Source organism: Fopius arisanus, unplaced genomic scaffold, assembly GCF_000806365.1.
Source record: "Fopius arisanus strain USDA-PBARC FA_bdor unplaced genomic scaffold, ASM80636v1 scaffold00085, whole genome shotgun sequence".
NCBI classification, from domain to species: Eukaryota; Metazoa; Arthropoda; class Insecta; order Hymenoptera; family Braconidae; genus Fopius; species Fopius arisanus.
In genome coordinates, this window is record NW_011887824.1 from 436,422 (window position 1) to 462,250 (window position 25,829).

General features: G+C 33.8%; 1 protein-coding gene across 8 annotated transcripts in view; it reads left to right on the forward strand.

The window, feature by feature from the left end:
* Positions 1–25,829, forward strand: part of pum (pumilio) — a 113,992-nt gene that overhangs the window by 5,762 nt on the left and 82,401 nt on the right. The window contains exon 1 of one of the 8 annotated variants that reach the window (XM_011311222.1): positions 2,615–3,929. The exons of the other annotated variants lie outside the window; for them this stretch is intronic. Within the exon in view, the coding sequence (XP_011309524.1) occupies positions 3,870–3,929 (60 nt within the window). The 5' untranslated portion in view covers positions 2,615–3,869. Of the gene's footprint in view, positions 1–2,614; positions 3,930–25,829 lie in introns of those variants that run through there. 8 annotated transcript variants of the gene reach the window in all.

A 25,829-nucleotide genomic window follows, 5' to 3' on the forward strand; every position in this document is an offset into this window, starting at 1 on the left:
CTAAAGAACTTTCTATTTTCACTCAAGAATAACTGATTACAGGTGAAAATGTCAAGAATATTTTTATAATATTTAGTTTATTATACAAGTTTTTTTTATGTGATTTTCTGAAGCGACAGGTCCCCTAGGTAATTAAACAATTAACGAAGCTATTAATTCTAGCTTGCGCAATTGACGATTTCAGAATAATTGGATTCTATTAAATCGTCACCGGTTTATCCCTGAATATTTTTCTCATCTTTATGACAACTATTTTTTTTCAAGCTTTGTTAGAAAGTTTTAATACCCCCAAAATTATTTTTCAATTTTCCTTCACTGATGTTCAAAAACCTCAAAAATACCTCCGAATCTAAAAATAGTAATGTATTTATTTTTATACATGTTCTTCTTGGTATTTATTAAGAACATACATTAGTTTCTGTCATTTCGACGATTAGAACAAAAACTGATGTGAAGCGAGCTAAAATCTACTGATCCTACAACATCATCTCTCATTACTCAGATAATTCTTTGAAGGGAGACTGAAATAAAAAAACGACTTTTATGACAAACTCGCCCTCATTCAAAGAATTTCTCCACACTACTGTGAATTTTTAATATCACGGGTTATTGAGGTGTGGATTTCCACTAGTTTCTCTTATATCCCTTGGATAGTATACCTAACAATTAATATCAACAGAATGAGTTTTAATGCGCGTTTACAATTTCCGAAGTTAAAAATGAAGAAATTGAAGGAAGATTCTGGTGTTTTTAATTTTTAAGATAGACTTTTTTATTTGCTAATATTTCCAAAGAATGCGTATCAAAATTATCCGATATTTGCTAAGCGAATTAGTAAAAAACTTTATTCCCTCAATGTGAAAGTGTTTCTCTTCAACGATAGATTTTGTCTAACTGAAAATCTTGCGCGTGTAAAATTCTATTTTTGAAAAGTATTACGCAATTGTTTTTTTTCCAAAAAGCTATCAGTATTTTCACGTCAAATATTACTTCCCAGTTCCTAAAGGCTTGCCATGGAAGCCAAAGATTCTCACTTCAATTATGCACAATATCAATAGCATAAGTGCATTCTAAATGAAGAGAGGTAGCGCAATTTTTATCTTATTTTTGTGAGTCCGCATGTTGTTCTACAAAAAAGATTCTTATGGAAATCGATTAGTCTTTTTTCATTTACGGGATATTTATCACTATTATTCTAGTCTATTCATTTACTACAGAATTCTCAACTTCATTGTCAATGAAAATTAGAAAAAACAATATGAGAGATAGATTAAATGTATAACTCTCCATTTACATTCATTTGAGGTTGTGAAAAAAAATCATGCCTCCCTGCAATTTATATTATATTCTGCAAAAGCGTCATGTAACAGCTTTTCTCCAACAAGCTACTGGAGAATATACCTGGTGTTATTACTTAACAAGAAAACCCTCTATATCTTTTTCACGTTAATTATTAGTTATTAAAATTCTGACTTTGCGGGAGCACTCAAGATCTTATTAGAATTATGCGTAATATTTATAATATTTATAATTCACAGTAATAATTCAGTCGTGAAATGCTAAAGGGTAATAAGTAGACTTGTTTCGTAGGTACAGTTACAAAGGTGTATAATAATGATCTATGTAAAAAACACAAATTTTAAAAATATGCTCCATAATGAGAACGTTAATAAAATACCGCGAGCCGACAATTATTAATTAAATTGGGGATATTGTTGTATGTGTTTTCGGAAATATAACATACAAGTATTATGTTTCTTTCCATTTCGGTTTTTTCCCGCTGGCTTCACAATTAATTCGAAAATCATTCTCAATCGACATTGCCAATGAAATTTGCAGATAGAAGTACGAGAACCAGGTGGAATTTTTAGTTCCCATTAATTTCAATTTGTAACATAGCAAAATTATCGTTACAACATTTTTCATTGAACCCAACAATAACTATAAGATTACAAAAATTACAAAAATTTGGCTATGTTTATGAGATTCAGAAATATTTTTCAAAGAGTTGTCTATGAATTGAATGGACTTGATTCCACAATCAATTCAATCTCCACATTCATTGTTGATGAAATTTGAATAAAAAAATATGAAAGATGAGTGAAGTGGATTCCCATTGATTCGAATTATCAAAAAAAACATTATGCCAATTTGAAATTGTATTCTGAAAAAATGTCGTGTAATGGCTTTAATGAATCATCAGATAATTAAACGACAAGTATTCAAGGAATATCTCTGAATCTAAGAGACGTAACGAAATGAGTCTGAGAACCTTTCCATAGGAGTCAACATCAGCTATAGACAAACTAATTACAAAAAATTCGCTATCTCTCTTAGATTCTGAGATATTTTTTAAAAGTCTAGGCTATCAATTAAATTGATTTGCCTCAGCAATCAATTCCATCGGCAAGTTCGTTATTAATTTGGAAATGACAATACGAGACACAGGTGAAGTGGATTCCCATTGATTCGAATCAGCAAAAAAAAAATTAAAAAAAAACAACTCCACTCCCTTTGCAACCCACGTGTATTTCCTTCTTTACCCACAACGTGTCGCTCCAGTCAAGGCGTCGTTCTTTGTTTCGCCCCGGAGTCAGTCTACCATCCACACGAAACCCAGTGAGACCGGCTCATCATTGTTGTCTCTAATCAATCACAACCAAAAACTGAGAAAAAACCGATAACAAATCGCCGAGTTACAAACAAAAACAGTGGTACCGCTCATAACCGTCTCGTAACAAGTGCATTAGACCTCTCGCGCCAGTGATATATTTCGAAGATAGGGCGAAAGAAACCTCGGTGAATAAAATTTCATTTCTACAAAAGCGAAATTAAATACGAGTCATTTTGATAAATCATTCGCAATGAAAGTTTGAAGCTGAAACTGTCCGTTTTATCAATTATGTCAAAACGGACGGTGGAATAGAAACGTAAACAGTGAATTGACGTGTGTTAAAACGAACCAAAACATCACCTCAACATTAATCAGTTATTATTGAGATCATTTATCTATTTCGTTAATTGGTAAATTTTGCCTGAACATTCAAGAGTTTTATTGAATTCGGAGTGGATAGAATCGAGGATTCCCAAGTTGGTGAATATAAAACGAGACAAAAAGTGCGAGTTTGTTCTCTATTGAGAAACCTTTTTTTTCATTCAGTTCGAAGGAGAATTCATTTGTGGTGGATTGTCGATAGTTCAGTGGATAATAACGATGGTTTTTCAATAATTAGAGGGAGGGGGATAAAACGTGCTGTCAAAAGTATTCCGACAAGAGTAGGGAATTGAGAGAGAGAAAAAAGAGGCTGCGACTGCTCATACCTCAACTCAGTCATGGACGAACCGTGTTTTGCCCCCTTCTTCTTGTAAATTAAAAAACTATCAAAAACCTGCATTTCCTTGAAAAAATCAATCCAATAAAAGATTCAAAAAATTATCGCTAAATTTAAACCCTTCAGCAATTACTCCAGTGATTACTAATTATTGATTCATTGAAAGTGCAGAGAACGCGTTATTCACCGGTCAATAAATTGATTTATATATTAACAGTAAATAAATGAATAGTGGAGGGCTTTTCTGGCTGTATTGTGGGATAAGTGATTGTGGTGATTTATTTGGAAGTGGAAAATACAAATTTTAAATTGACTTTTGATTTTTTGACGTTTGAGGCGTTTGAGTGTGACACGATTGGGGAGGGCTGCACTCTTGGGGCTTTTGAACCTGTTGTGATCAATTTTGGTTTGTGTCGATAGATTTGCATTTTTGTGCTTTTTTTTTGTAAAACAACGGGGAAGAGTGAAGTGGATAAATTTGATACGGTGGATAGTTACGGAGTTGGCTACGGTCAGGGAGCTAACACCGGCGACTGGATGAAACCGCCGGGGGATTTATTTCTTTACTGCGATATGAAAGACCTGGGTGCTGATATGGTACATATATACTCCAGTATACATCATTTTTTTCAAGAGTAGATATGATTCATTGGTCAACATGACAGCAGAGCGTAAGAGTAATTCGAACTTTTACTTTTCTTTTTATGAAAAAATTCTTGCAGAGATTGCTTTCTCGAATTAATTTTTTTTTGTGTGTATGCGGGGGGGGGGGGGCGATTTACGTTTGTTGTCGAAATTTCTCTTATTTCAGTTATTTTGATTGGAATCAGAGTTCAAATGAGAATATTGTTCGGATGTGACAGAAAATTAAAAAAATTCTTCCGAGGCTCTTCTCTCCATCACGTTTGTTTAATAGGAATTTTTTATCCAAATTTTGATATTTTCATTAAAACTTCAAATTTATTTACTAAATACTCTAAAAAATTTAACCGACTCATTCTATAGGCTCTTCTAATTATTTAAATTTCATTTTTGTCTTTATGTTACAAGTGATATTAGGCGATAAAGAAGTTCTGCCGAGACTTTTGTCTACATATTTTTCTTTCATGTGTAACGTAAATTCCTTATTAAAATTGTGATATGAAAATTAAATTCAGAGATATTCATTCATACTCATTGAAAGTTGAAAAAAAGAAATGTATTCTTATGATTTCAAGTGAAAAACTAATCTTTCGCAATCTCAAATTTACGTCAAATTAATAACCATTTGTTATCTGAAAAAAGTTCATTCTCAGGCCATTAACATCCCAAAATGTCCGAAATTTTAATGCAGTGGATTCTTTCATATTTAAAATTAAAATTGGTTGTGACAGCTCATTCAATCTTTATGGTTGAATAGAAGTTTTTTATAAGAATCCAACCCAAAATATATTAAAAGCCATATCTTGAAAAATTCAATTGTACTCGTTACTAAAAGTTCAACGAAAATCTAATAGTGTAAATTGAAAAACAATAAAAATCGCCGGAAATTACTTGCCCGTGACAATTAGCGAAAGAGTCATAAAAGTATACTACCGTGAAGGATAATTATCGAACTATATCTCCTGAATAATTGCGCCCAATCAACCACACAGATTTTTTCATCATGCACAATGCAATAATTCTCATATCTAACAATCTTCAAAAATGTCAATGAGACTTATAATTTATTTCTGACACAAGTGCCATAATGCCGTTGCAATATTGTATAACCACGTGAATATCATTGGCTATTTTTTCACGACTTTCCAAGTCTGCGCAGAAATTTGTTCGTTTAACCTCACTTGTGGTTTAGATAACAGCCTAGAGTAGTGGGAGTAAATTTGAGTCCATTGAGTGCAGAGAAAAAAAATCCATTGAAAGTTCTCACAGAAATAACAAATCAATTCATCACAGATCTTATATGAATTACTCCTCTGAGGAATTGATAGATGTAGTACTTCTGATTTTTTATTTTTGAACAAATGATTCTTTTGATTAGCGAGTTCACATTGAGGATAATTTGCTTCTCTTAATTAAGTTAATTTGCTACATACCGATTTAATTGCCAAATATATTTTCTCTTTTTTAGTCCGTTTGTTCCCAAGATCATAGTCACGAAAATGGAGGTTGTAATCTACACTTTAATCTTGAAAACAAAAAAAGTATTTTTTCTAAAGAGATATCGAAAATCCAGTACCTAACGTCCACCTCTTATTTTCTACTGTCATAAAAAATTGAATTCAGCCATTTTTTTCCATTAATAACACATCAATACTGCAATTACTATGTATGAACAAATTTAATTACTTTGCCCCTGAATCGAAGTTCAATCAATCTTCAATTATAGGTATTTCTTTTATATAGGTATTTTTTTTATGGAAGATATTGGCGGGTTTTTTTGGTTTCATTTGGAGTGATGGCGCGGGAGGTGGAGTGGGAAACATGTGTTGAAGAGACCCCCGTTCATCTTCTGCACCTGACTGCATCTCCATTTGGTCGTTAAAGTCAAAAAATCCATTCGTTTCGGAGCTGAATGAGTTTAAATCTGTAATGGTCAGTTGAGGCGTACTTTGAAAACATTTTTTAGCTCATTGCACTTTAAATTGCTCTTGAATCAATTGATCAATTAAATGTTTTGCTATCGGTTTTCTTGTATTTGTATGGCGGAAGACAAATGCAACTTGTTGGTAAGGAAAATTTTCCCTTTTTAACCAAATAAAAAGAGATTCATTCGAAATATTAATGTAAAAATAGTCGGCAAAATATAAAGAAAATATAAAGAAAATGTCCTTCATAAATCATTAAATTGGGTTTAATCTGACGTCAATGACATAAAGATCAACGATTCGAAACTGATTCAGTTTTTGTTAAAGATGTCATTGTAAATCAATATACTGTTGGATTATTTATGACCGAAAATTTCTTTGGCCGCGTCACACTTGTTACAATTTTTTAAATTTCATTCCTTTTTAAAAATTTCAAACTTATAATTTTCAAAAATTGAAGGAAGATTTAAACTTTTGTTTAAATCTCCTTTTAATGGAATTTTTGGTTAAGATGTTGCAATTTTAATTTTTAAATCTGACGAGCCGAAAACTCCCAATGCCTAAATTGGCAACATGTATGTAAAAGGCCATGTCACGTTACCATTCACAAATTTTATTTCTGAAGTTTTTAGCATGTCTTGTAACGCTCAATAATTTGCGTTTGCATTGGTAGAAGGGTTATAGGTTCTATCAACCTGATGTACTAGGTTGATAGAATGCTTGTTCATCGCTTGTTCGGAATTGGGCATTCAGTCATCAATACAATAAATAATAAATAGCCAACTTTGCCGATTTTAAGCACATCTGATTCGATTCAATGATTCCATTGACATGAGCCGAGAACCGTTTGCGGCAACTGAGCATTTGGTAATAGTTACTGAATTGTAGTTGATTTAACGCAACACCTATAGTTAATTGAGACACGTACATGGAAAGAAATTTTCAATAAAAATTAGCTATCCAGAGAGCTACACGTGCGACGAAGTGAGATTCCCTCACTTTTTAGGATAATACATTTGGCCCAAAATTATTCCCCCAAATCTAATTTTTCCGAGGAAACTGAACCTAAGAAATGGTTGAATCTCATTGCATTCCATGTTTGGGGGGGAGCAGTAAATATTAATCATCCAGTTGACTCAACTTTAACCGCGCAACTGAATTGTTTTGTAATTATTACCTTTCGATTCAGCCGAATAGTTACCTAACCTATGTAATAATAACAAAATCCTTCTATAAGTGTAGGTAATATTTTTAATCTCTCACTGGACAATACATCGTGCATGTATAGTCCGGTATCATTTGAAAGCAGATAAAATAAACTTTCGGCTTATACTACTTTAATTGAATCGCTGTTTATCACTCAGTCCGTGAAGCAGTGCTTTATGACCGCAGCGAGACCATAAACTCCCGTTCACGGACCGAATGACAAAAAATATCGTTCGTCACTTGGTCGTAATAGTATATTTCCGGGCGGTTGGGATGGGGTTTTTCCGGTAGTGATTTTCAAGTTTTCCAGTTTGGAAAGTATGTAGTACCAAGACACGAAATTGTGAGAAGCAGTACAGAAAAGAACTTTTCTGACGATTGTGTTTGCACTCTCTCGGTTTCGCCTTACGTTGTAAACTCGCAGTCGTCAGAAAAGTTCCCAACGAGCTAGTGACGAAATAGACTATTCTGAGGTTTTTGGATTATAAACGTTCAAATATGAAAAAAATTAGTCTCATTTTCAGTCACTTGATTCTTAATCACCATTACTTCGGTGAAGGAGTAGGTATGCTATACCATTCTGAACTTTATGCAATTAGTTTTTAAATAGCTATTGTTTCAGCCCCGTATCTTAACCCTGACTAAAGTTATGGAGCATACATTTAGGTGTGAAATACTGTCAGATATCAGCACTTTTTGCTGCGTGGTTTACATCATTTTGTGATTTTATGGTCCTGTTTGTTAAACATAATATGTGTATAATAATATACACAAAAAACACTACCTAAAATGGATGATTTGGAACGTACTTTTGTTTGGAGAGTTTGAAAACGCAAATTACGCGCTAAAATCATATAAATTACGTCCAGAAATGCGGTAAATTACGATTTTTATGTCGTGAATTAAGCGGAATTATGACACGCTTTGTGATTGGGATTTTTTACTGAAATTTCGATTCGAAAAATTATTGACATCTCGATAGCATTCTGCTCCGTATTCTTAAGTTAAGAGAGGAATCTTAGCGAATAAAATGAATGGACGAAGGATAAATTTAAATTTCTGAAAGTTCGAAATTGATACGATTACATAAAAAAAAAAAAACATTCCCAATAGCACGTGCTGAAGTATCACCCTCTATCAAATTTTCTCGCACATTTTTCCTATAAAGTCATTCATAAACGTTGCATAAATAACAAACAATCAATGTTGTTTTTTTTAATATTATTATCTCGTTTTCCTGTGTTCTCAAGTAGAAACTGTTAAGAAATCGCGATAGACATAAAATTATTTTAAAAATGCAATGCGGAAGAATATTGTAAAAAGTTCATTATTAAAAGGGCCATTATTTATTATAATATTCTATTGAAAATCGTGGGATATTGATAAGACTTGGCAATACATCGTTTTCATTCGTCAACTGATGTATGTTTCAAGTTTAACTCTCATGCAAAAATACCTGAAACTCATTTCATTTCTAACCCCTCCCCTTCAGGATTTTATGTGGGGTTATGATCCCATTACATGCGAGGTGACCGTAAAATGTCAATTTCTCACATTCGTTGCCATCGTGAATGATACAAACAAAATTGGCTATTGAGCCTTTGCTGAATTATTTTTATGGTCCTATGTGTTAATGTATGAAGCGCTAGATGGTGAAATATTAAAAATCGTTTTCAATGGCAGAATATATGATTGTTATTGGTTATAACTAGTGTAGATTTATAGCATTTCGAGTTTTATTCAACATTTAAGGACATGGCAAACTTCTTAACAGCAGAATGAAAAAGCCCAAAACTCATTTTCAACCCAAAAATTGTGGTTCTGTTCCTACTGCCTTGACGGTTTTATAGGCAGAAAGCCCTCGTTAATTATTTTCCATTTTAATGAATTAATTAAACTATAATATTAAAAGTTTCCAAATGCAAACATTTATTAATTTTCCTTAAATTTTCTGACATCTCCAGGAATTCTAGGGGAACATAACTTGATAAAAATTTCCCTTATAATCTACTAGATATTTTACCTGATAATTGTCAGCAATAAAAATCTGTCAGAAAATATGAAGAGCCTCTCTACGTCAGCTTGCAAACCTGCAATATAAAGCTCTAAACCTTTTATTATGTAATCCCGTCGATTGAAAAATATCAGAAAAATATATGCAAACGAAACTGATTAAAACTTCTCATTCAACTGACAATTCTACCATCACGCCTGTAAATATAGCTTTAAAACTATAGACCTATCGGATGGACACGACAATAGAACGGCTTTAATTTGATTCAATATCTCTTTTTGTCTACTGTGATAATGAGTCTGATTAATCTGAAGTTATGACAAAACGATTTTTCTATAAAACACGACTTTTGACATTTCCCAGTTATAATATTTCATTCTTCATGTTCATCCCTAAAAATTACACTGTCAATTTGTTTTGTCATCTACAAAAACATTTCGACAATGGAATGAGATAATTAGACAAAACTTAAATGAATAACCATTGCCCTTGACGTTTCCAATAACCAATTTACTGAAGGTAATATCTAAGCCTTGAGCTCCACGCTTGACCTACCATTTATTTCAATTCATCTATACGGAGAAAATTATTCAATAAAAATTATGGAACTTGAATTCGCTTACCCATTACTTTGCTGAAAGTTCTGGAATGGTTCCGTAAAATTTTCCTAAACGACTTTTCGCTCCGAAATTACGGAAATGATACATAATTTTTATGGATTATTTTTTCCATCCAAATTCCAGTCAATAGAGTTGCACCATTCGACGAAGCTACTCAGTATTATACTGAATATTTTTCGAATATTTTGTCTGTTACCTCTAATATGAGAAACAAATAACTGTTGGATCGCGTTAAACGTTGATTGAAATTGACAGATTGAATTGAATTGTGTCATTTATCGTGTGAAATATCTTTTCTTATTTTTTTAAATCTCTTTTTTTTAGTTGAAATATCCTTTCTCATTTTTCAAGTATAGAATTCGTCTCATAGGGTGCAATTCTATCAGCTTAAATTTGAACGATGAAATGTGGTGTATGAAAACTATAAGGAAAGGCACTGAATTGATTCAATGCCGTAAAAATGTACGCTTTAATAATTTAAAAAAATATGCAAAAATATGCATGTGAAGAAAGTTCATCAAACTATATCTTTTAAAAGATATTGCAGTTCCTTCTATATGACCGCCCAAAGCTAGGTTAAATCTAACAATATTCTAATTTATCGTTGCAAATGAATTTCTCTAATTGGGAAAAGTGTTTATGCCATTGAAATATTGTCAAATAATACCACAGAAGATGCCCGATTAGTCTTAACTTCTTATATTTTGATGGACTTCCTACGATTCGTTCATGTCACTTCACTTAAAGACTTAGATAATACTTTAACATATGAATCACTGATGGCATCTTTGAAGTCGCTTTGAATCCAATACAAGTTTTGTTTAACTGATGGTACTATCCTTTACACACTGCACGGTCTCTTTGCTAACCTTACTTGGCACATTACAACTCGACCGTGAGATTCTTTCACAACACACAACATATGTCACACATTAACGCTCTTTCATGCATTCGATTCTATTTATTTTATTTATTTTTATCGCTCCCGCCCCGAGTGACGTGAGGAAACGTAATGAGTCAAGGCAAATTCAAAATCTTCAGCGGTGATACGTTTATGTTAAAAAAACAAAGTCCGTGTAGATGAAAATTCGAGACATCTTTTTGGCTTCTCTCAAGTACAGTCATTATCGCGATGATTCAACAGATTAACAAACTTGGTTTGAACATAGAACATATGGACAGAAAATGTTTATTAGGTGCTGCTGTTACTACAACATGTCTTGGTTGTGCGCTAATGAAAAAGAAAAAAAACAATTATTGCATCAACGATTTATATATTTTAAGGAATATATAAGTATATTCCTCAAAATAATTGTTATTTTTGTTGTTTTCATTTACTGATTTGAAATATGAGATGCTCTAAAATAAAAAGTACGCTGAATTGCATTAGTTAATTGGAATTGTACGATATTGTGAGTGAATATAATTCACTGTTAATCTTATTACCATAAGTGGATGCAAAACAAGCAAACATTTTTATTTGCTAAAACAAAAATTCGGAAATTGACTTGTGTAAGATATATCTTTCCTTGGCAGAAATGATTGCTCTTATCAGTGTATGATATGCAAATTAAAAAATGGGGCACTTTTGGCATATTTAACATGCAAAAAACTGCTCTTTTCTCACCCGCATGATAATAGTATATTTCGGTACGACTGAGGAAAAGTGGTGGTTGACTCGTTGCGCTACCTGGTTAGAAATTTGTTGCTGTGTATCGAACCGGGGACCTTACAAGTACTAATTCTGTATCTTAACCAGTGGCTTATTATGCCATTATTATTGAATGAACTCCGTTCTATTCATATGATGAGTATTGAGGATATTTGTTCACTTTAAAATTATTTATGATCTCCCTAATTTACGTATATTTTAATCCTGATCTCCCAGGCAGGAAATGGCAGTGCTTACGAAATGGGCCGAGCCTGGCACCAGCCGATTTCACTAAGCCTCCCCTAAAGTTTGGTCAAGGCTGGCTGCCAATGCCTCAAATTTGAGAGGAGGGGTGGGTAACTGACTCTTGGCTGATCGATCTGGCCCAAGGCTCGACCAAGCATCGGCAGCCAGAGCTCGGAAGCCAATCTCGGGCCAGGAGTGGCCCGGAGCGTGGCTAGTGAGCTTCAGTCAAGGGTACAATGACATAATATGACAAACAGTAATAGTAATAGTACTTTATAAACAATACATATTAAATCATATTAGCTTACATATTAATCATAAAAGCTTATGGGTGCATTTAACCCCCTCTACTTCTAAGTCCCATACATAATTGATTTAATTGATTAAATATGAAATACCGTCGGGCGTCATATCAGATCCTGATCTGGACCTGATCGAAATATCCACTCGGGTAAAGACCACTTTCCCCGTGATTGTCGCATGATATGTCTAATTACAAGGCGTGTAATAAATTGCGGTTTAGCGCACACCGAGCGGATTTAAAATTACGCGCAGCGTGATGAAATAGTAATTTATGCTACAATAAAGGCGGAAAAGTATTTTAGGAAAGAATTCTATGAAAATCGGCGCCAAGCGCACAGATTCTGCATTCAGAAAAAAAATTTCTTCTGCTAATAATATTTCCTAACCGCAAGAAAATGTATTTGGCATTAGTAACTCTTATGGACGCATTTATACAGTGATTACTAGATTTACTATAGTGGGATGAAAATATTCTTTGTAAAAGAAATTTTTTTTCTCAGTGTGATCAAATATGGCAAGGCTTTTCAGAGCCTGTGGCATACATGTTATTTTACGTTACGCGGCCCACCTAACCGAGTACTTTTATCGTCCTCGGGAGGTAAGTAAAAAAGCAAGGCGATATGCGGCCACTGCCCCCCCAGGGTAATAAAAGTATAGGTTAGGGCGGGCCGAGTGATTTAATAGTATATTATGCAACAAGTGCGTATTTCATATACTATTTTATGTCATTGGGCCCTTAATCCGCGATTCTAACGAGCGAAGCGAGTTATTACGGGCACCTATGACATAAAGGGTTTTTTTTGGTCCTTGTAAGATTTCAATATTGTTGTGTATTTAACAGTTTCTCCCTCTATCTTCAGATACGATTGTCCTATTCCATTTTTCCCTAGTCCGCAGACATGTCACTTAGTATTTTGTATCTTTAATGATTATTTTCACTCCAACGATTTGATAAATCCACTCTGATAATTAATCCCGTTTGGAGCTCAATAATATAGTGTGGAAAAAATGATTGCAATATAGTCAATAGCGAGTGAATAAAGTGAAGAAACAACTTATGAAATGCTCAGAAATTTGAAAGTGTTATTTCTGACACAATGAAATTGTCCATTTTTCTAACCAAAATTCCGAGTCAAAATAGCATAGAAAAAATTTCTAGAATTTTTTTCATATAAAAAATTTTCAAAATTAAATAGAGACAATATAGCATGAGAAGCAATGACATACACAAAATAGTCAAGTTTTTATTAGAATTTTTTAATTTTTTGTAGGACACAAATTACACATGGAAAAACAAATAAAAATATAATTATAATCTAGAATGCTAGGCTTAAGAAAATTGCTGACACTAATTGTTTTATCGAATTTAAAATTCGAAAACTACTTTTCCGCACTTGTCCTGAAAAATAGTATTTTTGAGGTGAATAATAATATATACTATTTGCTCATGAGTGAATGCCCGTGTTGGTAGAGTGACTTCCATATCGATTGAATCTGGCACGTGGCGCCTGTTTGCTTGGCGTCAATGCCTGGCAAATGTCTCTCACTCTCTTGTAGGTTCCCTCTCATTTCCTTCCACAAGTAAACCCACGTGACGTTCGTCCTTCAAAAGATTACCCTCTTCTCAACCATACCACGAATACACTCTTCGATTGAGTAATATTTAATCCAAATTTCGACGTGACTTTCATGCCAGTCGCGCATATCATCGCTCGATATTCTGTGGACTATCGATCTCTTTTATCTGCATTGATCAATTATTCAAGGTATTATTGAAGGGGAGGGGCTGTGGCACGTTAGGCCTCGGAATCGAATATTGTCTTAAACTTGAGGGAATATTTCTTTTTTGACTCTTCGTTTAGAGAAAAATTCATGGAAATATGACACTTTTCTGCAAATAAGTTCGGAGGATATTCCCATTTATTTCACTGAATTTTTTTTTATGTAGTGGTAGTATAATTATTTGGATAATAGATGCTTAGAGGAGATTATTGAGGTTTGAAAATGGCGAGCTAGTGCGAGATTTTTTATGCGCTAAACTGTAATGTTTAATCGTTAAAGATGGCAGTTTCCAACAAAACGAATATAATTAATGTAAAAATCCTATATCATAAAAGAGATTGACAATGAATGGTTGTTTTCAATGTCAATCTTTCATTCGTCTTCCTATTGGTCGATGGATCGATTGATCACTTCTATAACTACACGAGGATGTATTGTGCGCTACGGCGGCCACTTAGAAGCAGAGCGCGCGACAGCGCGCATAGTTGCCTAGTAGGGTTATAAAGCGTGCAAAATTGTTCAAGCCTTTAATTTTTTTAAATAAAAAAGTTTCAATTCAATTTTAAAAAAATCACTGAACAACAAATAGAAATAGATTCATTTGGTCCAGTGCAGATGATTAAAGGCAATAAATTTCTAATAAATTTAATTTACGATTCCAAAATCACAAAGTAGATTTACAATCAGGATAAATTGCGTTGAAAAACATCGTAAATTACGATTACACTTACAATAATCGTGAGCATCTATTTTTCGATTACGAAATTATATCTTACGATGACATAAACGGAATGTAATCAGAGTTTACGTCTTCAAAAATACCTATTCCTTATTATGAAAGAGAAATACACAAATGAAGTTCGCCAGAGTCGAAATACCTCTAAAGACGTAGGACTCATTCCTCATTGGTCAACTCGAACCGCCAAATTCAAATTCGGCGCAAAGTGGCCGTAGAAGGTCTCGTTTACCATTAAATTCGTAAGTAACACTTGCGGAAACGTAAAATACGATTAAATAAACGTAATTTACATTTACATTTTTTTGGGAAAAGTCTGTCAATTATTTTATACTTATGGCGGAGATAGAATAAGGCAAAAAGTCACCTCTCGTGATTTCATTTTTCTTCGTATGAAATGTTTGTTAGAAACAATTAGGACCAGAGTATGTGTTTAGAAGATTTTTATTTATAGTCTAAACAAAATTGAGAAGTGTGAGACAAATGCCGCTTTGTGCAGTCCGATTTTTAAACAGAGTTCATCACAAATCTCTTTGTGTCGTACTTAGTCTCGCAGAAAAAAATCGTAGAGCAAAGACGTGCTTTCACTTTTAATAAAATCAGTTGCATTCAAATGATTTTCTCCTCCTGAAATATTTATCCTTTTCCTTCGTAACTCTTACTACTGTCCTTTTCAAAAGTACAGTCTGCAAACTTTGCAGGCTTGTGTCCTCGCGAAAAGGAATGCATGGCTGTGGTACCATGTGGATTTGTTAGGTCACCTAATACTCTACTCCAATAAAATTTTAAAAATTTTATGTTTTTTCATCCCATAGTGTTTGCGGTATTACGATAAAAGAATTTACGCAACTTAGACCGACGGTCAGAATCCCAATTTTCTTTAAAAACTATCCAAATTTTTTATATGATAGGTCATTTGTTGAAGAATCGAATGGGTCGATGAAAATTTCGTTTTTTGAACAATTATTAGCTTTTTAAAATCCATTGGAAAATAACGAATTGGAATATTGAATAATTGCAAATTGCGTAGAATAGACTATTTGAAACTTATTGCAAGCATTTATGAAAAAGAGCCCTCCAGAAAATTATAAGTAATTGTTGAAATTTCTCCAAAAGATATTATTTTTTAAATTATAACCTTCTACAATTTTATGAGAGTGCTGCATCTTAACTCCGGAAAATCGTTTCCACATGTGTACTTCGCTACCTGTTCCAGTGGTGGCAAAGGAAATAATACTGGGACCTTGAGCAAATTGTAGCAGCAATCCTGAGGATTCGAAGGGAATATAATTCTGGTAAAATCATAATGCTGTTCAATGAGTAAAGAAAATGGAAATTTCAAGAATTTTTATAAAATAGTCAAAGTTCCTCTCCCGGTAAACAATAAACAGAATCTGTTCCTTTTTAATTGCCTATTCGAATATATTTTTGTCAGTCCAATTGAATATTGTTTAGCACATATAGCCGGATGAGATATTTTTATTTAACGTAAGAATAATTCTTTACAAATAACAGTTTCGGTTAGCCATTCCATACATGAATAAGTCGGCTGTCATATAAAAATGGGTATAATTTTTTAGAAAAAATTGAAATTCTGACACCCAGTCAAAGTTCATCAATTTTTACGGCACACGAAAGACAGATTTTTCCTTCTTTGTATCGCCATAGCGTGAACACTATGGAATGGGAGAAAATAAAGTATCATAGTCATACGATTTTTTTCGTGAACATACAACCTTCCAAATGTTACGGATTATATCCTTTTAAGAAGAATAGTAATCATCACACTTTTATTTGATAAAACTTGCGGCAGGAAAATGTCCACAGAAAAAGAACCCTTCCAAGGCCCTTTCAATGGAACAATAAACCATCCCAGTCTCAGTTTCAAAGGAAATCTAAAAACTTGGAGTGACTTTTGGACTCAGGGCAATCTCTAAATATGAAGAATAACCACGGAAGGGCAAATTAAAAAATTCAAAACGAATTTCATAACAGTCTCGTTTTATCGCGTTCCAGCGATTCAGCGGAAGATTGAATTAAAATAAAAAATTGAAGAATTTTGAAAAAACTATCGTTTTCTTCATATTTTTAATCCTAACCATATTTAACTATTGGGCTTATTGGTTTCGCCTATTCAACAAGACTCCTCACAAAGGTAGTGATGAATGCTAGGTCTTTACTTCTACCCTTACAAATATCGAAATTGACTAGATGAGAACTGGATTGGAATTCACTAATCTGCGAATTTAGCATGGGTTACTAGATCGATCACCTTATCGAGTAGGTTAATCTGCCAGACCTTATCATGAATTCAAGTTGAAACTAACCTTGTTAAGACATGTTTTTTTATCCATAAAACACTGCATAATCGCTAAGGGTTACCATCCAAGTTCTCTTATGGTCTGTAGTGTAGTCAGGGTCATATGAGAGAAGGCATACCACATAATACCCCGATCCTGGTTTTATCATATTACCTTGTAAGACATGAGTTTCAACTTCACCATCGAGCATATTGGTTTCACCTATTTAACAATAAGCTACTCACAAGGATAGCCACGCACATGCTAATCAATGGTTTTTATTCTTGTAAATGCCGAACATGATTTGACGGGGTCGGGATTTGAACTTGCTCCTCTGTATGTATAGCTCGTTATAGGTCCTATACCTTTTTTGATATTTATACGAGAATTAAATATATTTTTTGAGACATATTTCTCCAGATCTCAAGTATTCCTGATTAGAATTTCAATCATACTTAGAAGGATAAGTAAATTTAGCAACTTCAACAAAATTCCCACATTTCAATCAAATGAATAAATAAATACCTAGATATATGTAAATGTAGAGTTGTGCCAAACTAATTTCCTTGCCAGAAGGAAATTAATTTAGCAGGAGAATTTCGTTTCTCAGTGCCTGAGAATTATATTGACCTATGATACTATAATTCAACAAACAACCTTGAATAAACTCCAATGGCGATACCTAAAATTTAGAATTATTCCACCTCTTTTACTTTTCAATAAGGTTATAGGTAGCCTAGTCAGTCAAATCAAATTGTTCATCATAACCGTAATGTCTTGAGTACATTAAAACGCCTGCCATGGAGAAGAACGTACACGGAGAGAAATATTTAGTAAAAATTACGGAACACCGCGGAAAAATTCCGTGACTTGAGATAAAAATTACGTGACAGTTCCGTAAAATTTCCGACAACCACATTTCGCTCCAGAATTACGGAAAATACACGTAATTTTTATTGAATATTTCTCTCAGTGTAGGAAAGACATTTTCATCCGTCAAGAATATGATTCCTTGGTGGAAATATATTTTTTCCTCGGTGAATTTAGGAGAATACGTAAGGCAGGAGCTAGAGAACGAAAAGAAATAGGTAGAATAAAGCGGGTGATGGTGCAAATGGGATAGGAGGAGAGGACAGTGGCCATGACCCGAGAGAAGTGCACGGGCTTTTGTGTGTTGTCGGTTGGATGTGTTGGAGAATGGGGTCGGTGGCCCGACTGTGGTAACCAAGTACAGTAGAGGGAATAGGTGCGTGGTTATGGTTCGTGCGGCACCCGTGACAGTTGGACCATTGGCGCGCGCCCGTCACTACCACCACTGGCTTTCCCCTTCTTCTACTTTTCCACCTGGTATTGTTAGCATTGGGATAGACGTCTACCATCCCGCTCAATAACTTTGTCCACACCCCCATATAACTCCCATTTTTTCTTCTATTTCAAATTTAACCCTGGCGGTTACAATTCTTCAAAGCTTTTCGTAAATCCACGTTTCGCATATCATTCATCTGAATTCATCTAACTGAATCCCATTTGAGACAAATCAGATAAATTCCGTTGGATATGAATTGTTTCCATTTGTATAGATCTATTATTTTTTTTCTCACATTTAACGGTTAAGGTTGGGACTTGAACCATTTTCATTATGCCAAATACTGCGGCGATATATTTTTAGCAGTTTTCAGGATGGAAATTTGAATCAAGTCACACAGTCTCACGGTAATTCATGAGTTCACTTGTTGTGAAAATATGGTTGCACTGTGTTTAACCATTCTTATTGACTATCGTAAAAAAGTAATTGTTACAGAAAACGGGGAGAATGTTTCTCTGAGCTTTTTGGAGGTTTAAGGAACGACGAGTATTAACAATTGTTGAAGAATCCAAACAATTGGTTAATTGTTTCGTGCATGTATCCTAAGTACATGATTGCAATTTCAATATCCATACCCACAGGTTTTATGAATTCTTATCGAAAATGTGTGCCAATATTATGATTTTTTGGGAGGTTATACATTGAAGGGTAGGAGAAAAAAATGAAGTTACAGTGGACAATCCTCATCCCCACTCCCACGATCTTTTAATCTACTGCAAAAGTACCTTATTAATTATCATACTGGACGGCTGCCCAGTCCGCTTCGATTGTTCTTTTATTAAAATTCTTTCTAGAATATGTTTAGGTTTCTTCCCTAAAATTTTTTTCTACAAAGTTATGTTTCATTGAATTGATTGTACTGATTTTTTGTTAAATTTTCGAAATTTAGTTCCTTTTGTCTGTCCTAGACAAAATTTGTCCAATAATTTATCATTTTCCATAGTTCCCATAATATTTATCTAATTTACAAGATTTTTTTCATTTTTCAAAATTGACGCCTACATTTTTCGTCCATACGCAATTTGTATTCATATTTATCCGTTTTATTAATTTTTGAAATGTTCGAGATTGTTTCAATTTCCGTAATTTTGTTCCCCATTCTTGCCTCTTCGATACGAAATTTTTACAATAATTTGCTAAATTTTTACAATTTTCGGAAATATTTAATTTTTTTTAATTAAAAAAATTAGTTGTTCATTCAAACATCATTTGAATGGTTGACAGAATTTCCCCACTGCAGTGAAGCTGTCAATCCCATTATTTCATTTCACTTCCCATTGAACCTTTATAAGGAATAATGAGAGATTTTCATTTATCCAAAGATAGCGTACCGAGAAAAAAAATGTAAAAATTCCATCGCTTCTCAAATTTTTCCTATATCTTTACCTTAACGGGCTTGTCTTTGTTTCGATTCAATTAACAAAAGTAAAAATTGAAAGGAATATAGAATTGGTATTATCACTATAAAATTATGAAGTACGCCGCTATTAATAATCACTTTTAAATCTAAATCTCATTCCACACATAACGACTTCCATTATTTTTGTTGGTAAAAAAATGGTCTGAAAATTTGAATAAACAATTGGAAGTGATGCGCATTGGCGTTCAATTGTATTTTTTTTACAGAAAAAATATTAATTGGAAATATTTACAAATAGAAAATTGTTGTATCCGAACCGGAAACGTTTCAGGACATTATACTTGTGTTATAAGATTGAGGGTGCAATATTATGAAATCATAGACACAATATGACAAAAAGTCTTGATGTGACATGGTATTTCACACCCAACCGATATACAGGAAGCCACAATTTTTGAGTGTGGATAACGATACAAGGCTGGAACAATACCATTTAAAAGCGGGTTCAATATGCTTCAAAATGGTATAACATATGATGACCTCAATGGGAGGAATTAGAAGTCTTGAGAGCTGAATGTATCACGTGGCAGAAAATAAAATTGATTTTTTACATTCGAACATGCAAAATTCGAAAACCAAGTAAAATAATAAAATGACAGTAGCATTATTTGATATTGGTAATGTATCATGCAATGAGAGCTTGAAAATATGATCTAAAGCGTTACAGGACATTTCATTTTCGTGTTTAAATGTTCAGGGATCTAGGCATAATTCCAACAGCGAAATGCATGTAATCTCACGAAAGTTCATTTTCCTAGCTTTAGAATGATACTACATACCCATTGCGTCAAATTAGCTGAAAGAACTCAAAATAAAATCTGCTAGCGTAACGTGACATGCCATTTTATATCCATTTTAATGTTTAAAACGCCATAACTTCAGTATGGGTCGATATACAGGCATGAAACAACAGCCATTAGAAAGTTAATTTTACCAGCTTCAAATTGTACACGGAGAGAAAAATCTATGAATTTTTATATTGTGATTCCGATAAAAATTTCTGTGCTGCCTTACAATCTAGGTGTAAACTGCAGGCCTGAGTTACTATGCCATGCAGTAACATTTCTTCATCGGCCGAACAAAACTTCGTTATCGGCCAAATAAAAATTCATAGTCGTCGCAACAGTTACCATTGCTAAATTCAACTTCGGCAAGAATCGGAAACATTCGACATTCATCGCTAACCAATCATATTGGGTTAAAAAATGTTTGGAGAAAATGCTGTGTAGCACAGTAAAAATTAAAAGAGAGCGCAATAAAGCAACCGATCTGGATAGGAATTTTTGAAGTATTTCTATCAATTTTTCTTTCAAACTCAAACAAAAAATGGTAGACCTTCAAATTTTATAGCGCTGTTTAGTAAATTTTATGGAGCCACACATGATTAATTACGGAATGTATAAGAAAATTTGACATATTGATAATAATTTTTATTTGTGAATCAAAGAAGTTCGAGTATTCTAGCATTTTGCACCACGATTGTAGTGCTCGGCACAGTAATTTTTCCTTGACTTTTCTCTCCGTGTATACACCGTATAAATTTTCTCAACCAAAAAAATGAAGAACTCAAAGAACTGAAAGTTTCGCCTGAGTGAGAACGATTTTTTTTAATAAGAAAAGATAGTTCTTGCGTCAATTGAAATATAATGAAAATGTTGCCTTGTCATTTTCGATATTCGATGTTTCTACACGGAGAGAAAAACCCAGGAAAAATTACGTGACTAATCACGTAATCGTGGGCTGGAGTGTCATTTCCTTGATTTTTATTGGAGAATTTGGGAAAAAATGAGAGAGGAACAATGAATTTTATTATTTGCTCTGGAAAATTTACGTGACTGTCACGTAATTTCTTACGAACTTGTAAAATTTACCACAGTTCCGGTTTAAATTATTTCGAGTAAAGTAAAAATTATCCAGATTCACTTGAATTTTACGTGCCGTACCGTAATTTTTACGTTACCGAATTGAAAAATTCCTAGACAGCGTTGGTGGTACGACTGTTGGTCATACCCGATCGCGCATCATTGTCTAAGTTCGGATCACGCCACCCGGCAAATTACTATTGTCGCAAGGATAATTAGTATATTGTGCCCCTAGGGAGTAAAGTATTTTCTGACGAAATGTGAGTATAATCACATGAGTCAGAAAATACTTTATTTCCGTGAGGCACACAATATTTTATTCTCGTAAGGACTGGAAACGGCGATCTAACCGAGCGAAGCGAGGTTAGAATCGTACTTTCCAGTCCCGGCAAAATTTGCGGAACTGAGTATCGTTATTTTTCTACCTCCAAAGATCACTTTTTACCGACCGAGTAGTAAAATGTTCTGAATGATCGGCACTTTTTCCGATTTTACATTTCGCCCCATGTTTACCTTTCACACATGAATTTTTACGGAACTTTTGACGTATTTTTTCCAGTATTTTTCTCTCCGTGTATAGTTAGATCCTTTGAAAAATTAAATTCGCTTTCAGTTTCGGCTCTTGCCACTGTTTATCTGAGATTCTATCGAAGTTTTAGCAGGAATTGTCAAATACTGAATATAATGATATCAATGAAATCGCTGAAGATCCATTGCGAAACAACGCTAAAAAAATGAAGCGAATATTGCTGATAAACAACCTGACAATATCTATTATTTTACAATTTTAGCAAGTTATACAGTAGTTCCAAAATTATGACGAAAAAGAAATATGGTATTAATGAGAAAAAATCAACTCGTGCCCTGAAGGAAAATCCTGTGAATGACTGCAAAAAATGTCATGTTTCCATCTTTGATCCGGTAGTTTTTGCATAAACTTTGTTGGAAATCTGTGGTATGATGGAAATATGTTTTGCCCGGGCAAAAATGAGTCAACGTTTTTGAATAAAGTATGTACTACGCTGTCGATATCCCTACATAGATGGGAGTGCCTGAAACTCATGAAACGTTTCCGCGGAAAAATTCAAGATCTATGAAGAGTTATCTGACATTTCAGTCTGAATCATAGAATTTTATCGATACATGAGACATCATATAACTTATGATGTTTCATAATAATCATGAGAATATAATTAGCATTGTGCTTCGAAAATAAGCTCTTAATATTTGGAAAGCGGTTGAAAAAAAGTAGAACTGAAAGAAAAATTTTCGAACTGATAAAACTTGGATCTTTGTTCAACAACAAAGTTAAATTAATTTTTTGTACGATTCCACTGATGAATCCGTTAATTTCTCGAGTTTTTCATAATTTTCAAGACCATATTGCACTGAAAAAACCTTGAAAATGTTGAAATTTCCTGGGATAATACTTCTTTCATTTTTCAATATATTGGAAAGTAAACTGTATTGAATATTTTAATTTTACAGTGTTTCTAAAAATTCTGACTTCTATCAAAGATTCTTCAATATTCAATTTTTTGAAGATGCCGGAATTCGAATTGTATATTTCTGAGGGGTTAGGATGAGATTTTTTACCCGTGTGCCATTACAACAGCCCGGATAATATTTTTGCGCAGTGATTTTCAAGTTTTCGGATTTAGGGGATTTTCAATTTTACGGATTTATACAGTATCAATTTGCACATGAGAAATCGTGAGAACCAGTACAAAAAATATTCAATTTAAAATGCACTTTGACAATCCTTTCACTAATTGCTGAAGCGACTCAGAAAATTCAAGTCATTATTTTTCAGTCAATCAGCTTCAATTTGGAAATTTTTAAAAAATAATTGGTATAAATTGAGTAGCAACTTTTCCAATGTGTCTCAACTATCAATGCAATAAAATTTTTCTATTGTTTTGAAATTTATATAAAGATTTATACAAATACTTCATATAAATTCATAGAAGACTACTGACTGCTAAAGATTCCCAATCATTTCCGTTAAAATTTCGTCAACCATATTTCGCGCAGAAATTGTGCCGATGATGCGTATTTTGTATTAAATGATCTTCATCGGATGGATGAGAAATTTAATGAACGTGTTATATCCAAATTCATATGGAAATTCGGAAGAAATTGTGACTGAAATTTGTACGAGTGTGAGTATAAATACCTACCGAAAGACCAGCAAGTGAATTGATCGATCCATACAGCATGAGTCACTATACCCCAGGGGTTACCGGTCACTGATCTTCGACTCCCACGGTTGGCTGAAACGTGGGAGGTTAAAGAGAGAAAATCGTCGCCAATGCGGCTACTGCAGTTTTCCTCGGCAATTTTCTTCTTCGACCTCTGGCTTATCACCTGTTTTGTCGTACCGCACCGTTCCAAATTTCACTCTTGATGACATTTGAATTATCAATTTGTAATGGATTCTTCTCGTTTCATTTTCAATTTGATTTTCATCCATTATTTTTATAATATTTGCTTGAACTTAAAATATAATCTTGTGTTAAAATTGAGAATTTATTAAAAAACCTCCAAATTAAATTTTGAATACGGACCGAAAAGTCGTAATTTGAGAATCGCGAAAGTTTGAATTAACTTGAAAATTGATTGTTAACTAATCGAGCCTCATTATTATGGTCAGGGTTTTTTTTTCGAAGATGAATTCCTGAAAGTAAAGAATGAAACCCTTTTTGTCGCCTAGAATAAATGTCTAATTTATATTTTATGGGGGTTTGGATCCATTTTTTAATTTTGCATGCATAATCACTATTTCTGATGATTCTGCTAACTATTTTCGGGTTTTAGGTACTGAAATTATTCCCATCAAGAAAAACCGTTCCCCAGGTAGGAATTAACAATTGGTCCAAGCTTGAATGATGGGCGGCCCAACCCCGGCTAGACAAGGCTCGAGCTTGGCATCCAAGGCTGGCCCAAGCCCTGTTGAGCCCTGGGATGTTAACGTGCGGGCCTTCCTTGGCCACCAGACTTCAGCCTAGCTTGGTCGCTAGACCTTAGCCATACCTCATATTTATGTATTTAAATTGATAAAAAAAAAAAAAAAATAATGTTCATTGAAGCATTTCTGCAGATGATTACTGTCTAATTATTCAATCTTAACGTACTTTCCACTGGGAATCGCTAATTTGTTCACTTAAAATATTACCCTAACCGGGGATTGAACCGACGACCCCGAAATCTCTAGCCCTGGGCCCTAACCGCTAATCTAATGCTTTAACTTTAACTTTAACAAGAGTTTATTGACAATATATACATACACGGAGAGAAATATTTAGTAAAAATTACGGAACTTTCAGTTCACTTACCGATTACGGAGTTGATTCGAAAAATTTAAGTGACGGTATCGTTATTTTTCACCGATAATTCAGATAAAAATTATGGAACAGCGCGGAAAAATTGCGTGACTTTAGATAAAAATTACGTGACAGTTTCGTAAAATTTCCGACAACCACATTTCGCTCCAGAATTACGGAAAATACACGTAATTTTTATTGAATATTTCTCTCAGTGTATTATACAGAGTATGTACACGTAGTGATACTTATAAGCTAGATCTCCAGCCCTTGGTTCTATACCTAATATAATAAGGTTTAATGTAAGGTATTATCTGACTGTAATTGGGGATGGGTGCAGAGAATTAATGAATAGGGAAAATGAAGAATTTCGAAAAAAAACCTATGGTTGACGTATTGATGGGAAAAAGTGGGGAACAGGAGGGGGACGATGTGGAGAGGGTTGGAGAGTCATCGGTATGATCAGCTAGATTTTTTTTGGACGTTTAGGTCGTTGATTAAATTGTTATGGTGTGATATTACATTGGCCTCGAAATTTGATGTTAATCTATGGATGAATGAACATATAGTTTTGGCATTCAAATCATTATGGATGTTGATAATGGATGATCTATCTTTAAATCCACCAATAATACGTAAAAATTAATTTTGTTTCACTTGACATTGAAGCTTTTCAAGATGGTATTTGGTAACCTTGATCCATATTGGGCACCCATATATGAGGATTGGTCTGACTAGGCTCTTATAAAGAACTGTTTTAAGATTGGTGCTAAGAGTTGGAGATTGAAATAAAAAATATAATCTTGTCAATATAGCCTTGGCCTTGGAGTTAGACAAATCGATCTGTTTTTTCCAGAGTAGTTTGTTGTCTATGTGAAGGCGCAAGTATTTAACGTTTACAGAGGGGGTAATATGTTGGGGTCTTATTTTAAAATAACATTTAGTCTTTTTTTGCGAATATAATAGCTTCGGTTTTGGTAGCATTGACCTGAATTTTCCATTTGTTCAACTCGTTTATTATGGGGGAAACAGAATTGTCAAGTTTGCGAAGTGCTGGATGCGAAAAGCGCAAGATCGTCCGCAAAACCAGCAATGTTAACA